The 18,928-nt window shown below is 45.1% G+C and overlaps 1 protein-coding gene across 1 annotated transcript in view; it reads right to left on the minus strand.

Annotated features, from left to right (window-relative positions):
- lamc3 (laminin, gamma 3) overlaps positions 1-18,928 on the minus strand; it is a 168,902-nt gene that overhangs the window by 46,304 nt on the left and 103,670 nt on the right. The window contains exon 11 of the mRNA XM_056291207.1: positions 8,907-9,016. Coding sequence (XP_056147182.1) covers positions 8,907-9,016 — 110 coding nt within the window. The remainder of the gene's footprint in view (positions 1-8,906; positions 9,017-18,928) is intronic.

The raw sequence follows: 18,928 nt of genomic DNA on the forward strand, positions 1-18,928 counted from the left end.
TACAGACAGCCGTTCATCAAGCCACGGACTCCTCACGAACTTCCAAGGGACATGCTGTCTGTTCTCAGCAGCATTTCTGCTGTAAAGAAACTGAAATGCCCCGACGGGGACTGCTGTCAAAGACTGGAATCACTCTTCCGACTGACATAGACAGCCTAAAGACAATACAGTCATTAAAATAATATGGCCTATTATGAGATGCTCTCTGTGGCGCAAAATGAGAACGAGTGAATGAAAAAAAAGTTAAGAGGGTGAGAGATGGAAAAAGGATGAAAAGGATAGATTCATGGGGTTGTAATATTAGCACCAGCTGTTTATTCTACACGTCTATCATATTTACATGGAAACCAATAATCCTGTTATTATGAGTAATTGGTTATGGGCACGGGCACGGTGGCGCAGTGGTTAGCGCGGTCACCTCACAGCAAGAAGGTCCTGGGTTCGAGCCCCGGGGTAGTCCAACCTTGGGGGGTCATCCCGGGTCGTCTTCTGTGTGGAGTTTGCATGTTCTCCCCATGCCTGTGTGGGTTTCCTCCGGGTGCTCCGGTTTCCTCCCACAGTCCAAAGACATGTAGGTCAGGTGAATTGGCCGTATTAGATTTTACCTAGGTACAAATGTGTGTGTCGGTTCTGCGATGGACTGGTGGGCTGTCCAGGGTGTCTCCCCGCCTGCCGCCCATTGACTGCCCGGATAGGCTCCAGCCTCCCCGAGCAGGATAAGCGGTTTGGATAATGGATGGATGGATGGTTATGGGCAAACTTCTATTAAAGGGTTTACATGGTTTGAAATAACCTGATTGCTCTGAAATCTGGGTACAGACTGAACAACAGTCAGACACCGTTAAGTGCATTATCCTGACTTTAATAAACAGCTTTACTGTTGTTACTGGGGTAGGGTTGCATGTCTGATCATTTCTTTGTATTTGTTTAATTGCTTTTCATGCATTACTGCAGAACACCTTGACATCTGCATTGCTGCTCATCATTCCATGTAAAATGTAGCTGTCAGTCAGCTACCCGTGTCTGTGTACATGTACTGACAGAGAGTAAAGCATCTGCAAAATGAACGCCATCATTGTAATCAATCCATTTCATTGTATGCCATATCAGTATCAGCAATTCTAGCATCAATGAAAGACTTGATCGACTTGTATCACAAATGAAGAGCAGGAACATGGAGAGAGCTGCAGTGATAAGATGCCAAGGCTTTAAAAAGCAATGTGACAAGAGATGTGTTTTTTTGTAGACTGTTTAAGGTTTATAGGGAGTCTTGCAAAGTCGTCTTTAATACTTTTTGGACATTTTCATGACATATGATCCAGTTATGAAAGGTATCAAGGGAAGTCCCCACCTCGCTCCAGTTGTGTCTTTTCTATTCTGTTTGTGATAAAAACTGAAAAGTGAGTCTTTCACTTGTTTACTTTGAGATTGCTGAAGCTGCCCCAGCAAATGGGGAGTGTAATTGATTAGCATGCGGTGTGTTGCGTTTATGACAGTACACAGACCCAACGGGGTTAATAGCTATTTCACCAGGGATCAGGAACACTGTCATTTCATTTCATGTACTTGTTGTGTACATGAAATGAAGTGAAATGTTGTTTCCTCCGGCCCACAGCAGTGCAATACAAAGAAAAAACCACATATCCAAAGATTATAAGAACACATATATCAAACTACAAAAAAAAAAAAAAACACTGTTCAAGAGAACAAACATAGGATGACTGTCGGAACTGCCGGTCTGCATGGGCTAGCAGTTAGCTTAGCCTGCCCCGCTTCCGCGTCCTGTCAGACCGCCCTTGGTGTTTCCTCCTTGGACGCAGCTCTGGTCGGGACTGTGGCCCTTGGGCCCACCGGACGCAGCAGACCAGGCTCCCCCAGCCAATCCAACGCCAGCTCTCCCAGCCACACACCCTCGACACACCTCCCCATAATCCACAAGACGACACAAAAAACACAGTCAAAACCAGGCGAGGCCGCCGCCAGACTGCTCTCGGTGTTATCGGAACTGCCGGTCTGCATGGGCTAGCAGTTAGCTTAGCGTGCCCCGCTTCTACATCCTGTCAGATTGCCCTTGGTGTTCCTCCTCCTGTGCAGCTCCGGTCAGGGCCGTGCTCCTTGGGCCCACAGGATGCAGCAGACCAGGCTCCCCCAGCCCCAGATCTCCCAGCCAGACACCCTCGACACACCTCCCCATAATCCACACAAAGACACAAAAAACACAGTCAAAACCAGGCGAGGCCGCCGCCAGACTGCTCTTGGTGTTATCGGAACTGCCGGTCTGCATGGGCCAGCAGTTAGCTTAGCTTGCCCCGCTTCCATGTCCTATCAGACCGCCCTCGGTGTTCCTCCTCGGGTGCAGCTCTGGTCAGGGCCGTGCTCCTTGGGCCCACTGGACGCAGCAGACCAGGCTTCCCGAGCGCCAGCTCTCCCAGCCAGACACACTTTCGACACACTTCCCTGCACGCCACACGACGACACTAAAACACAGTCAAGGCTAGGCGAGGCTGCTGCCAGACCGCCTTCAGTATTATCAGAACTGCCAGTCTGCATGGGCTAGCAGTTAGCTTAGCCTACCATGCTTCCACATCCTGTCAGACCGCACTCGGTGTTTCCTCTTCGGGCACAGCTCTGGGCAGGGTCGTGGTCCCTGGGCCCACAGGACGGGGCAGACCAAGTTCTCCTGGGCCGATCCAGCGCCACCTCTCCCAGCCATCAAACACAGACAAACTTAGATGCAGACGTGGACAACGACACTGCATGGACAGTACTGGGTGAGGCCGCCGCAAATGTAAGTTCAGGCTGTCATCCTCCCACACCAGTACTGGGTGAAGCCGCTGCAAATGTGAGTTTGAGAGTTCATGTCTGAAGTCTCCCTGAAAACATGGCATTTCACCATGTTTGTATTCTTCAAACAACATCCTGTTCAGTGTGTTGTGTGACCTTTGTATACCCAGTTTCAAAGCGCTTATTAGAACCCAACTGTGTCATTTACGTGTGTTTTCTTCTCTTTGTTTGAGCTGAAAACATCCCAAGTATGGTAAAATTGTATGGCAAAGCACCACCACGCCTGGGATTCTCCAGCACACATTCCTCAGACACACACCAAGATGTTGATTGAGGGCTCAACAGCCCATTGATCAAAACACAAAGACATGAAAACAAACACACACACACACACATACACAGTCTGTCCACAAGGCGAGATACGGGGATCTGCGTCTCTGTGATTCTGCTCTGTCGGGAGTCTCTGGTGCAGCTTCTTTGGGTGTGTACGACATTCAACCCCCCCCCCCCCAAGGTAATTATACTAACTCAAAGCAGCTGGTCCACACCCCCGGTCCACCACAAATTCACTGAAAAAGATATCGGATTTGAAGGAGAAAATCTATGTTTTATTTCTTCCTCCTGGGGGCGAACGCACAACTGCAATTTGCCTTGGTAATATGGGGGCATCAAAGACCCCAAGACTCAAATTATGAAAGCAATACACATGGGGGGTCCAGCATACTAGACCAATAAAATATGAGGTCCTCTGCATCTACATCCCTGTTTTTTTTCCAAAATTTTTTTTTCAAATGTGAGTAGTCAGAGATAAATAAAATATGAGTGTTCTTATTATTTAAGGTGCGATCACGATTTATTTGTTCTTCTACTGACCACTGTCAGTAGCCGTAGCAAAAGAAGTTATGTGAGTTGTTCCAACTTAGGTTTGTGCACTCATGTGGTTGTATGCTTGCCTGAACGTTATGATGTGAATAACGGTGCTTCTGTGTCCGTGTGCATGAAGATGCTCATGTTTTTGAGCATTAGTAAGTGCATGTGAAAGTGTACATCAGAACGTGATACTCAGTATCCTCTGAGCCCCTCATTAAAACACTACAAGTGGTAGCAGCGCTAGATATGTTGGCCAGCTGTTCTGTCACTCTGGAGCTATAATCCACTTTAATACTGCCGACAGCCTGTCTCCACTTAACAATGTGCACTATCGGATAGAAGGGGAGGGAGGGCGTCCGGGTGGCGTGGCGGTCTATTCCGCTGCCTACCAACCAACACGGGGATCTCCGTTTCGAATCCCCGTGTTGCTTCCGGCTTGGTCAGGGGTCCCTACAGACACCAATCGGCCGGTATGTGTCCTGGCTGCTGTACTAGCGCCTCCTCTGGTCGGTCGGTGCGCCTGTTCGGGGGGAGGGGGAACTGAGGGGAACAGCGTGATCCTCATGCGCTATGTCCCCCTGGTGAAACTCCTCACTGTCAGGTGAAAAGAAGCGGCTGGTGACTCCACATGTATCGGAGGAGACATGTGGTAGTCTGCAGCCCTCCCTGGCTTGGCGGAGGGGGTGGAGCGCGACCGGGACAGCTTGGGAGGACGGGGTGATTGGCCAAGTGCAATTAGGGGGAAAGGGGGGGGGGGACATGATTAAAATTAGACCAGGATTGAAGCACTTGTTAGTTACGTCTTGAATCTTGAATCTTCCTTCTGAGAATAAATGCGCTGTTACTTGTAGAGCTGCATTGGAATAAGTCATCAACTGCCTGGATGCATTAATCCATCCATTATCTGAACTGCTTATCCTGCTGTCAGGGTCATTAAATCACAGGAACTATACGGGCTGTCCAACACAATACTTTCAGTGTGAGGCTTATGTATATCTAAACCCAAAAAAAAACAAAACTAGGTGGTGAATCAATTAAAGTAGCATTAAATGGAGATGGTTACATGATAACGTTATTTAAATTATGACACACCATTAAGTATGTACTGAAACAAAGGCATACACACACACACACACACAGACACACACACACACACACACACACACACAATGACACACAGTTTTGAGAGTGGTTCATGTTAGCTGACTTAATCTAGCTGTCCCACAGTACACTGCACACCATTCAACAACAATCCATAATGGCCCCCTTGGTAAAACCTGTCTAATTCAAAAACAAATAAATAAATACACGAGTAACGTTGAGGAGGGCACCAGGTAGCCTAAAAATACAGGAGGTGTTACACATATATTTGGGAAAGTGTCAAATTAAGAATAAAAGCTATCTTCGTCTGAGGAGGTTATTTTTCTCGTGTGCTGTGATGCCGTGCTTGCTAGTGGTCTTAGCCAGTCTCCATGCTTGCTCGTGGTCTTAGCCAGTCTGCTTGATCAGTTGGCTAAGATCGTAATTATTTGTTTTCTTCACTTTACTTTCCCTCCTCCTGGGTGTGCAGTGTGTGTTTTGAAGGCCAAAAGAAGAAAATACGCCAAGTAAACAAACGGAAAAGCAGGCGAGACTCCAATTTGCAACCGACCCGGTCTGGCACTAAAGGACTTTCAGGCACTTCGGGCATCATTTCATCATCATTTCATGAAAGCCTTTAAAATCTGAATGCTTTGAACCGGGGCATAGGTATGTAAGTGAAGTAAAATTAATGATGTCCCATCAGGAACCTGCCAACTAAATTCACATTGTGTGAATGACAGGCTGTACGGTGCCGAGCTGAGGAAAAACAGGAGCAAGCAACTTCCAGTGGAAGGACTTTCAGCAAGGGCAAACGGGGTTTCCACAGTAAATCTCTTATAAGGGAGCAGCTCCAGCTAATCAGGGTCATCAAGGCAGGAGGCTAATTAATGAATTGCTGTAGTAAGTCCCAACATGACTGCAATGGAACCGATAGCCATGAGACAAGACAGGGATTTGGAAAAGGTCAGATTTGCTTTATGTAAATGCAAATTGACTGGAGATAAAAAAGCAGAAAGCTGTCAAAGATACAATATTGTCTAGGTTACACAATATCTTGGAATCTCGCTGCACATTGAACACCCTGATCTATATTCATTTACATTATTGACACAGCAAAAGCAGAATAATACACGTGCACACAGGGGCACTGCCAGGAATTATGAGCCTAGGTAAAATATACTGCACTGACAACTCAAGGGTTACTGGTACTAACAATAACATTTTGGGCTTTTTTTTGGGTCCTTGCCTTTGTGGGGTTTTTTTTTTTATTGTGTCCCTTGTGTTAAGGCCATAGAGAGAGACAGACAGACAGACAGACAGACAGACAGACAGGCAGACAGACAGACAGAGCCACAGCCAGAGCACAATAATGTCATTGTATTATAAATTGTATTCTAAATACATATGACAATAACATTGAACTTAAAAACAATGATAAACTTTAAAAAATGACCACCATGTATCAGGGGACATTGAAAAGAATTATCATATCAAATGATAGCTTTGCCAGATTTCTGGCTTTCAAAATCTGCATTCCGGGCCACACCCATAGCCAGCTATGAGGTCGCCAAGGTCTGGACCTCAGTAATTTCCTCCTTCTCAGACTGACATTTCACATTATGTGTGTGTGTGAATGAGCATGATTTATTTTTATTCCCTCTAGTTTCAAAAATGGCCGCTAAAAAAAAAAAACTGGCTGGAACTGACCTGGAGTACTATATGTACTATAAGAACTACATACCAATCTCCAATCGCCCATTTCTCAACAAACTCCTTGAGCGAACTGTAGCCAGTCAGCTCCAGGATCATATATGTCCAACAACATCTTAAGGGAAGAGTCTCAGTCTAGGTCCAGGGCAAAACACAGTACTGAAACTGCCCTTACCAAAGTTATCAATGACCTGTTTGTAGCTGCTGACTCTGGCTACGTCAACATACTTATCCTGTTAGATCTCAAAGCTGCTTTTGATATGATTTGTTATAATTTTCTCCTGAACCAGTTAGAAAACCTATTTGGTGTCACTGAGACTCCATTATCATGGTTCAAGTCCTACCTCATAGCTACACAACAGTTTGTTTCCATTAGCAGCTTTAAGTCTCCCACATCCTGCCTTCCCCATGGTGTCCCCCAGGGCACAGTTCTTGGACCATTACTGTTCATAATTTACATCTTCCCTCTTGGACATATAATTCATCGAAATGGCCTCAATTTTCACGGCTATGGTGATAAAACACATGAATACACACACACACACACACACACACACACACACACACCAAGATATGAGACACTCTAACACCATCCAACCAGACAGACTATTTTAAAAGATATTAATGGTTGGATGACTTGCAACTTAATCAGGATAAATTAAAGATATCCTCATTGACTCCCCAGCCACACTTCACAAAGTCTCCCATCTAAATTTACCCATCCCTGGTTTTTATTACATCTTCTGTTGCTGAGGTCAACAATCTTGGAGTAACTTTAGACTCCACCCTCTGTTTTGAGACACATCTCAAAAGCATCACCAAAATTAAATTTTTCCACCTGAAGACCATCTCCAGACTACACCACTCTCTTTTCCACTCCATTGCAGAAACTCTTATTCATGCCTTTGTTACATCCCAGCACATCCCGGCTAGATTACTATAATGCTCTTCTCCCTGGTGTACCCACTCGGGGGACAAAAAGACTACAGTATGTCCAGAATTTGGCTGAAAGAATTCTCTGCCACATGCAGTCCTAGGAGCACATCATCCCTACCCTTCAGCAACTTCATTGGCTCCCAGTTAAATACTGCATTTTTTAAAGTACTTCTTTTTTATATCTTTCCAATGCTCATCCCCACGGGTGGTGGGTCCACGGGAATCATTTTTTTCTTTCCCAGAATAATTTAAACTATTTGTCCTAAAAGTCAACTTGCTGTTTGTAGGAAATAATATGTCTGAAACTCAAATATTCTTGGGGAAATTTTTTAAAAAAAAATTAGAAATAAAGATAAAATAAAATTGCACAGCTATAAAATAAATCTGCTGATGTTTCTGGACCTCAGTTAAAATTTTGGCCTAGCTACGAGTCTGTTCTGGGCTGGGTTTTTTTCCCTGGCCCAGTCCATTCCTGTCTTTATTTTTGTAAACAAACCACTTGAAGACACTGTCCTTTATATGAGTCCAATGTCCTTCCACAAAACCCCTCATCTCACTATGTGTTTCTTTCCAATATGGAGGAGCCAGCTTTGCAACATGGCACTAAATCCAAAAATCCTTTCCATTAGGCAACCAAGTTAAGTGATAAATGCCACTTCAAAGTAGAGCAACATATATATATATATATAACCTTTGAGATGGGCCAAAACTTTGTGGCTTTTCAGGCTTACAAACTAATGCCAAGCTGGCCATGACAGGAAGTTGAATCAGTTCATCTGGACACAATGTTTATTGAGAGAAATGTTTCATCACTCATCTAAGTGACCTCTTCAGTCTCAGCTGACTGCAGGTGTCCCCACCCTTATAAGCAATACAGTTGCATAACGAGCCCAGCTAACGATCGGTTTCATATGCTATTTACGGTGACCATAACTAGAATTGTAATGGCCATGTGTACTATTCAAAGAGGATCTGGGAATACTAGCTGTTCTAACAGCTTCGTAACCTGGATCTCGTTTAGATGAACTGACCCAACTTTCTTTGATTTCCTTACCTGGATTATATTATTACCTGGAGCATGCATCAAGACAAGCTGGCCATGCTTCTGTTTAATGGGTGAGCAGCATTGTCACTGAGTATATAGCCATATTTGATTCATTACAGATACTACACAGTGTTTTGTAATAGGATTACATTTTAACTTGGTAGTTCTGGAGAATTCTGCATAAGGGTAGCATGCAACATTGTGAGATGCTATCAGAGTCACTTGCGGGCCACCGTTGCTAAAAGAGGCGGTTGCTGATATTGTAGCAACTTTCTACTGGCTCCTATGGTTCACTCAAGAATTGTTTTACCGACTGTTCCTTTAACCTTATTTTTCAATATTTTCTGAGGTCCCCTGTCAGTCAGGGCCTTTGGACTTATCCTTACCCTACTCTCACCACACCATGCATCATGCGTGCACACACAAATACATAGACATATATACATACCAGAATGCCCAGACACACACAAAAACTTACAGTTGTGTCCACCTGCATTGCTGATTCTGAGAGCTGTCAAGCTGGCGAGGAGGCGCTGGAAGTCAAAGGTAGAGAGTGAAGACTTAAATCCCCTCTCCCCTTCCTGAAGTCTGGCCAAACAGCAGGGAACATAAAAGAAAGAAGGAAAACAAACATCATGCATACTGGTACAGCATAAACAACTCCCTGCATGAGAGTGCAGTATCATCTGCTGGATGCTATGCCACAAAACACAACACAATGATTCAGTGATTGACTGTACACAGCAATACATACATACATGCTGTATGAAGTTTACAGAGTGTACACAATAAGTATGAGGGAAACATGGAAATGACTTGGACTTGACTCGGTCTACACATTGTGACTTGGGACTCGAGGTACGAGTCGAGATAACGTAGAAGTCACGAAATGTATTTGCAAATTGTGAGAGCAAATGTAGACATACATAGTGTACTTGGACAAAAAAAGAGCACTTCCCTCCCTTTTTGTAATGATTACCACAGCTCAAGGTTTCACTACGATGGCCACAGCTCGCGGTTGCAGATATCCAGAGGTAGTTGAGATACGGATAACCGGCATGCTTTCTCAAGAGATTAGCTGGATTTCAAACATGGCTCCACTACCCTGAATGATGTATGTGTGTAATGCCTGGGACTCAACTAAGAGAGAAATGCATGGAAAGTATTCGGCTAAAATGAAAATACAGAATTAGTGAACATTTATATTAATCCTCTTAATGTATCTTAATGTGTCTGTGCCCTCTGCTAAAAACCAACATATTCAACATCACCATGTGCCAGACCATGTCACTCTCACACAAACTGAGAATGGCACAAACTGTTGAACTAATGCTTTAAAGGGCAACACATCTTAATTTGTAGTAAAATGAACAGCTAATACCTGAATCTAAAAAAAACCAAAACATTATTTTTTTTCATTTCTCAAGTTGGCATGATTGTTAGAGATGGATATCTCATAAGTAGAATGCAAAACTTCAATTGGAAATTTTTTTCCTCCCCCCTTTTTTCTCCCCAGTTGTACTTGGCCAATTACCCCACTCTTCTGAGCCGTCCCGGTCGCTGCTCCACCCGCTCTGCCGATCCAGGGAGGGCTGCAGACTACCACATGCCTCCTCCGATACATGTGGAGTCACCAGCTGCTTCTTTTCACCTGACAGTGAGGAGTTTCGCCAGGGTTATGTAGCACATGGGAGGATCACGCTATTCCCCCCACTCCCCCCCAAACAGGTGCTCTGACCGACCAGAGGAGGCGGTAGTGCAGCAACCAGGACGCATACCCACATCCGGCTTCCCACCCGCAGACATGGCCAATTGTGTCTGTAGGGACGCCCGACCAAGCCGGACGTAACACAGGGATTTGAACCGGTGATCCCCGTGTCAGTAGGCAATGGAATAGACCGCTATGCTACCCGGATGCCCTTCAACTGGAGATTTTGACAAAATGTCCAATCTGAAAACCCACTGATAAACAAATATGAGAGAGGCTTGAAAGAAGGTTGTCTGCAAAACACTTTTTATTCTTACTACTGCACTCATTTGTAAAATATTATTTTATTCAACAATCCACCATCATTTCACATGGTCAGTAATGTTAATGGGAAAATTCACCAATTCTTACGTGTATGTGCACTTACTGATGAGTACTGTAGTAGGCTGAAGCAATAAAGTCCTCACTGTGTACTATTTTGACAGAGAAATCGGTGTTATTCTGCTCACAGAGTCTTTCCCACAGTGCTTACATGGACCACAATGCATTGTGCTTTGTATTGTCACCCATAAAATCCTCTGCACTAGTGTTGTGGAATGCCATTTCTACCATCGGAAGCTTAGCTTAGCCAAGCAAATGAGGGTGTGTTTTTTGAACAGCATGTTTAGAGTAGATTATCGTATTAGGTAATGCTTTACATTAAGTGCATGTTAGTTAATAGGTAATAAAGTCCTTCTAAGTCCTCATAAAATGCTTACTAACAATATTATGTGTTAATAAGACTATATAATTGTTAATAATATCATCATAAACATTTTGATCTCTAGGTGGCGCTTGCAAAATATGCAAAACCTACTTTTACACAGTCTTCTTTAAATCTAATCTGCAAAAAACGTTGCACGTAGCATCTAAGGACCCTCATGATTAAAAGTTATTAAAATTAATTTGACAGTCCACAAGCAAAAGTAGTGACTTATGATGGCCTTGTTACCAATTAACTAATGCTTATTGTATTCTTATTAACACATAATGTTTATTAGCATTTTATAAGGACTAATAAGGGCCTTATTAAATATTGCCTAACACCTGTTACCTGTATTTAATGTAAAGTGTTAATGAGTATTAGAAGCTGTGCTGAGCTGGCCAGAAAAAGACGCAGTTTGACTGCCACTGCAAAGATGCAGAAACAATCATGAACAAATCTACTACTACTACTACTACTACTACTACTACTACTACTACTCTCGGCTACTCCCGTTAGGGGTCGCCAGAGTGGATCATCCATTTCCATCTCTTCCTGTCCTCTGCAGCTTCCTCTGTCACACCAGCCACCTGCATGTCCTCTTTCACCACAACCATAAACCTCCTCTTTGGCCTTCCTCTTCTCCTCTTCCCTGGTAGCTCCATATTCAGCATCCTTCTCCCAATATACCCAGCATCTCTCCTCTACACATGCTCAAACCATCTGAAACTTACCTCTCTTGCTTTGTCTCCAAACCGTCCAACCTGAGCTGTCCCTCTAATGTACTCGTTCCTAATCATGTCCTTCTTCGTCACTCCCAATGAAAATCTTAGCATCTTCAACTCTGCCACCTCCAGCTCCACCTCCTGTCTTTTCATCAGTGCCACTGTCTCCACACCATATAACATAGCTGGTCTCACAACCATCTTGTAAACATTCACTTTAACTCTTGCTGGTACCCTTCTGTCGCAAATGACTCCTGACACTCTTCTCCACCCACTCCACCCTGCCTGCACTCTCTTCTTTACCTCTCTTCCCCACTCCCCGTTACATTGGACAGTTGACCCAAAGTATTTAAACTCATATGCCTTTGTCACCTCCACTCCTTGCATCCCCACCATTCCACTGTCCTCCGTCTCATTCGCAAATATGTATTCCGTCTTGCTCCTACTGACTTTCATTGCTCCTCTCTCTAGTGCATACCTCCACCTCTCCAGGCTCTCCTCAACCTGCACCCTACTCTCGCTACAGATCACAATGTCATCTGCAAACATCAGGTATAGATTTCATGTGCAGATCGAGAGAGATGAGGTTGAAAATTGGTGATTTTTATTCTTTAAGTATTGAACTTTGCACACTAAAACCAGTTGTTCACATTTTGTACTACCTTGCTCAACAGCCATTAACTGTGACTTACTTTTAAACACATTAATTGTGTTTTCACCACAGAAAGGCAGTTTACTTTATGACATCGCAACGATGATAGGTGGGCCATACTTGTTCTTGAAAAGTGTGTTTTATATCATGCTGTACTTGTACAAGACTGCCTAACTGATTTGCTATGCATTTTTTTATTTTCTTCTTTTAATGGCTGGGGACAATTATTTTTAATAAACTCAATTAATTATGAAAATTAAAATTGTAATTCATTCAATGAGGGAGTTTTAAGTAAAAATAATGTCCTTACTTATTGTATATGTGTGTGAACCATTTGTCGGTAAAGATTTTTGAAATTTGAAGAAAATCCACATTCTGAACTGAATGAATTTAATATGAACTGACACCAATCCCAGTTTGTCTCAGCAGATATACTGTTGTGAGTTTAACCCCGGCTGTACCATGTCTAAATGGATCATGCAGCGTTTGCAGCACTGAAAATGTAATTTTCAAATGCACCAAACTGCAAATAATTCTCATTTCAAAGCGCTACTGACTCGATGTGAGTGAGCGCGGAAAAAGATGTCAGTTAAATGTCCTCCGCTCTGAATGTGGTGTGGCTTAACTTAACCCGACCTATGAACTGGCTCGCTTTATGGATTCATTTACCTGGAGGACAACGAGGATGGCGTGGTCTGCGCTGCGTGAATGTGTGCTCAAATGTACATTTGTGTGTAGGTGTGTGCATGACTGCACACACGTGTGTATTCATATGTGTGCAATCCCCCCCCCCTTTTCTCCCCAATTGTACTTGGCCAACTACCCCACTTTCCGAGCTGTCCCGGTCGCTGCTCCACAGACTACCACATGCCTCCTCCCATACATACATGAGTTGCCAGCTGCTTCTTTTCACCTTACAGGGAGGAGTTTTGCCAGGGAGACGTAGCTAGTGGGAGGATCACACAATTCCCCCAAGTCCCCCCCCCCCCGAACAGGCACCCCGACCGACCAGAGGAGGCGCCAGTGACCATCACACATACTCACACTCAGCTTCCCACCCGCAGACACAGCCAATTGTGTCTATACGGATGCTCAACCAAGCCGGAGGTAACACGGGGACTCGAACAGAAGTACGGCAGTATACATACCCGTCTGTGTACATTACTGTAAGTGCAGATGTCTGTGTTAACATTGTGTACATTGCCAGTGCCGGCAGGCTACATGGACTTTTTTGTTGGTGTGTGTTCCCTGGCCTGACATGTAGCCACCGTAAAATGGAAAGTGATTACAAACTGGACCTCAAAGCCACAGCAGTGGAGCTCACTGGACAGCGAGAAGCCGAGTGTGCATGAGAAGCACAGTGTGCATAAGAAGCAGAGTGTGCATAAGAAGCAGAGTGTGCATAAGAAGTAGAGTGTGCATGAGAAGCAGAGTGTGCATAAGAAGTAGAGTGTGCATAAGAAGCAGAGTGTGCATAAGAAGTAGAGTGTGCATAAGAAGCAGAGTGTGCATGAGAAGCAGAGTGTGCATAAGAAGCAGAGTGTGCATGAGAAGCAGAGTGTGCATAAGAAGTAGAGTGTGCATAAGAAGCAGAGTGTGCATAAGAAGTAGAGTGTGCATAAGAAGCAGAGTGTGCATAAGAAGCAGAGTGTGCATGAGAAGCAGAGTGTGCACGAGAAGCAGAGTGTGCATAAGAAGCAGAGTGTGTATGAGAAGCAGAGTGTGCATAAGAAGTAGAGTGTGTATGAGAAGCAGAGTGTGTATGAGAAGCAGAGTGTGTATGAGAAGTAGAGTGTGTATGAGAAGCAGAGTGTGCATAAGAAGTAGAGTGTGCATGAGAAGCAGAGTGTGTATGAGAAGCAGTGTGTGTATGAGAAGCAGAGTGTGTATGAGAAGCAGAGTGTGCACGAGAAGCAGTGTGTATGAGAAGCAGAGTGTGTATGAGAAGCAGAGTGTGTATGAGAAGCAGAGTGTGTATGAGAAGCAGAGTGTGCATGAGAAGCAGAGTGTGCATGAGAAGCAGAGTGTGCATAAGAAGTAGAGTGTGCATGAGAAGCAGAGTGTGCATAAGAAGTAGAGTGTGCATGAGAAGCAGAGTGTGTATGAGAAGCAGAGTGTGTATGAGAAGCAGAGTGTGTATGAGAAGCAGAGTGTGTATGAGAAGCAGAGTGTGTATGAGAAGTAGAGTGTGCATGAGAAGCAGAGTGTGCATGAGAAGCAGAGTTTGTATGAGAAGCAGAGTGTGTATGAGAAGCAGAGTGTGTATGAGAAGCAGAGTGTGCATGAGAAGCAGAGTGTGCATGAGAAGCAGAGTGTGCATAAGAAGTAGAGTGTGCATGAGAAGCAGAGTGTGCATAAGAAGTAGAGTGTGCATGAGAAGCAGAGTGTGTATGAGAAGCAGAGTGTGTATGAGAAGCAGAGTGTGTATGAGAAGCAGAGTGTGTATGAGAAGCAGAGTGTGCATGAGAAGTAGAGTGTGCATGAGAAGCAGAGTGTGCATGAGAAGCAGAGTTTGTATGAGAAGCAGAGTGTGTATGAGAAGCAGAGTGTGTATGAGAAGCAGAGTGTGCATGAGAAGTAGAGTGTGCATGAGAAGCAGAGTGTGTATGAGAAGCAGAGTGTGTATGAGAAGCAGAGTGTGCATGGAAGTGAACCAACATGCGTTCCCTATGCAGCGCCGGTGTCCCCTTTAATCAGAACCAAGCAGAGCCAGGAGAGGCGTGCTGTAATTAAACCTGCCCCACCAGGATGAAAGGATATCATCAGGGAAGAAGAGCCCAGCACACACACACACACACACACACGTACAATCAGACACACACACATGTGTACAATGATACAAACACACACACAGAAATGTACAATCATACAGACAGACAGACAAACACACAAAAACACACACATGTACAAATACACACACAAACATTCAAACTGAGACAGATACACAAAAACACACACGTACAATTATACAGACATGCAAACAGACACACACACAGAAATGTACAATCATACAGACAGACAGACAAACACACAAAAACACACATGTACAAATACAGACACAAACACACACATAAACATTCAAACTGAGACTGAGATACACATACACACCTGCATGACACTCACATACAAAAAAAAAAACACACACACACAAGTGCAAAAATACTCACAAACAAAAGAGCAACAGCAATACAGAGGTTGCAGGTAAAATCCCTTCCACACTGTTTCCTGGCGGAGCCTCGATGACCTAACTACATAACTGTCGGGGTGAGGGGGAGCCCAGCACTATCTTTACCTACTTGATATGTGTGTGTGTGTGTGTGTGTGTGTGTGTGTGTGTGTGTGTTTCGCTCGCACAGAGTGATGTGATGTGTCTAGCGCAGTAGTGCGGTAGTTAGAGGGAAGACACATGCTTGCTTACCGCCTGCTTTTCTAACCTCTTGCTTACAGCTTGCTACCGCTGGCGAGCTCTTGGAACAAGGAAGTAGCCCAGTGAGTAAGCTTTCCCCTGCCAGTACATAGCCTCTCCTTTGCCAAGGCCTCTGCCACGCCTCCTCGTGGCCACACACGGTAACTGGGCGCCTTGTGGCCTCAGGCAAACTTGGTAGTGGAGCTCGGAGCTGTAGTGGTCTCCAGAGGCCGTTCATGGCCAACCACTGCCCCGCTGCCTTGTGGGAAGTCTGTTGAGACAAAGGCCAGGGGAGCACACCCTGAGAGAAAAGCAACGTGTTTGGCAGCACACGTAAGGTGGTTCTTCAACAGTCTGGAGTTTCCGGCAGCCTCCTGCAGTCATGATGGGTGACTGGTCATCCTGGGTATAAGCCCTTGCCACCAGGACCAACCTGTCATGGCAAAGACAGTGCTACTGAGGACTGCATACCCCCTGTGTGCAGTCCTCAGTGTGTAGGTCTCCACCTCTAACCATGGTGCACAATATCTGGTCTTACATCCAGGTTGAAGCCTGGTGGCGTTGGGGAATCCGGTGATGGGAGCAGGGTAGAATGGCCTAGAAGCTCCTTGCCAGAGCCGTGCACATCAGTGGCACAGGGTACATGGTCGCTAGCGACTGGAATTCAGTGGCAGCTGCTTTCAGCAGACCCCCGTGAGACTGAACAGCCCCTTGGTCACCATCTAATACTCAGTTTTAATATATAGACCACCTAAGACTAACACTAGTTTTATTCAAGAATTTTCTGAACTTCTTTCTTTTATTGTGAGCAAATACGGCAGAGTTCGTATCCTTGGTGATTTTAATATACATGTTTTCTGCCCTTCCACTCGGACATCTGGAGGGAGGTTGGAGTAGAGCTGCTGCTCCTTCGCATTGAACGGAGCCAGTTGAGATGGTTCAGGCATCTGATTAGGATGCCTCCTGGGAGCCTTCCTTTGGAGGTTTACCAGGCACGGCCAACTGGGAGGAGACCCCGGGGTAGACCCAGAACTCGTTGGAGGGACTACATGTCTAATCTGGCCTGGGAACGCCTTGGGATCCCCCCAGGAGGAGCTGGAGGGCGTTGCTGGGGAGAGGGACGTCTGGAGTGCCCTACTTGGCTTGCTGCCACCGTGACCCGACCCCGGAAAAGTGGCTGAAGATGAGATGAGATGAGATGTTTTCTGCCCTTCCATGTCTTGCGTTATCACTGATTTTATTAACCTCTTTGAGTCTTTTAATCTTGAACAATCTGCTAAGGAGCCAACTCATAATAAGGGACAAACTCCTGATCTGGTGTTGTCTTATAATGTTTTTCTTAATAATACTGAACTGCTAAATTGTAATGTCTCTGAGCACAAAGCTGTGATTTTTCATACCCTACTCCTGCTCCCTGCTCACAAGCCATCTACCCGTATCCTCTCTCGGTCTGGCTCCGGCTAGTAATACCCTTAACCAGAAGGATCTCTCTGTAAATTATTTAGCGGATAATTTCAATAATAACTGTCGGACGATCCTTGATGGCATAATCAAAATTGCCCCATTGCCCCTATCAAACATTAAATGAAGGTTACAGGCAACCACCAAGTTGTCAGCAGTGCAGGTCCTTTAGCTGAAATATGCTGATGACTGTCCTCTTGTAGCTCACACACCAGAAGACCTGCAAACCGTCCTTGCCTACAGCAGGCTGGATCTATTAGTTAACACCACCAAGACTGAGGTGTTATGCCAGTGGAGGTCCAGCCCCCCACCCACTTTGCCTGTCTTCACTACAGAACACCAACCACTCTCAGTTGTTCCATCTTTCAAATGCCTGGGCAGCATCCTTCCTGGGGGATGCAACACTGATCACGAAATTCACAACAGAATCAAACAAGCCTATGTAGCCTTCGGCAAACTCCAACGTAAGGTCTTCCAAGACAAACACCTCTAAGCACTTTCCCTGAGTGCTGTACGGCGGCTGCTCACTGCTCCTAGCTACATGGCTAGGATGGGTTTAATGCAGAGGATGAATTTCCCCACAGGGATTAATAAAGTATATCTCTCTCTTATCCTTCTCTTCTCTCTCCACCTGCACACCAAAATTACCACTTACAAAGCCGTCTGCATCACAACTCTCCTATACAGCTGTGAAGCCTGGGCCACATACAGTGGCCACCGAAGGTTGCTGGAGCGGTTCCACATAAGGTGTCTGCAGCCAATCCTGGGGATCACGTGGCGTGACCGTGTTCCCCATGCTTAGATTCTTGCTAGAACAAAGTGCAAGAACATAGAAGCCATGGTCACTGAACACCAACCGCGCCGGCTTGGGCATGCCACCAGGATGCCTCAAGAAGGCCTGCCACGTCAAGTCCTGTATGGACAGCTTCATGTGAGCTGCAGGTAGTCAGAAGAAGCCATACAAAGACCGGCTAAAAACATCACTTAAGACGTGTTTTATCGACCCCTTGGGACTGGAGCAAACTGCCATCAACTGTTCCAACTAGCGGGAGATCTGCCACAGTGGTATAGAACAGCTGGAAATGGAGAAGAATGTGAAAAAAAGACTAAGGAGACACACAACCATGCCTGTCCCCACTAACTAAGACGTCATATGCCCAACGTACAATAAAACTTGTGGATCAAGAATTTGACTCTACAGTCATCAAATAACACACCGTTAATGAGGAGGGATGTCACCATCGGACTCGATGGACTACCAGCAGGCAAGTGTGTGTGTGTGTGAGTGTGTGTGAGTGCTGAATAAGTATGTGTGCTGTATGTATGTTCATGAGTGTCTGTGCATTTTTTTCAGAAAAGTGGGACGATCTATGGCTTTCTAATGACATATGTAGAGCTCTTCTCTATGGAGGGTCCACTTAATGACAGTCCCTGTCCCCCAGGCTTCAGTGCACTCAGGAGGAGGAACCAAAGGCCCCCTCCAGCCTGGGATGGATAGAAACTCATTACTGGTGTGCAGTCACTAGAGGGAAGAGTAAGACAGGCTGTCACAATGCCATAAGACCCCCCCCCCCAATATCTGTATTCACAGATGGACCCTCACTATAACAGCAACATAACAGAGCTGTGTCCTGTTAGTGCACATGTGGCAGATAGATTGTAACTGATCAGGGGGATCAGAAAACAACATGGCTTTGTTAAAGACTGTTCCGTACAGTTATATACATTGAAAGTCAAATATTTAGTTATCGAATTAATAAAAAAGTGGGGGAGCAAAAGCATAATGTTTGTTATGCAGGTGCTTCA

Source organism: Lampris incognitus, chromosome 12, assembly GCF_029633865.1.
Source record: "Lampris incognitus isolate fLamInc1 chromosome 12, fLamInc1.hap2, whole genome shotgun sequence".
Classification (NCBI taxonomy): Eukaryota; Metazoa; Chordata; class Actinopteri; order Lampriformes; family Lampridae; genus Lampris; species Lampris incognitus.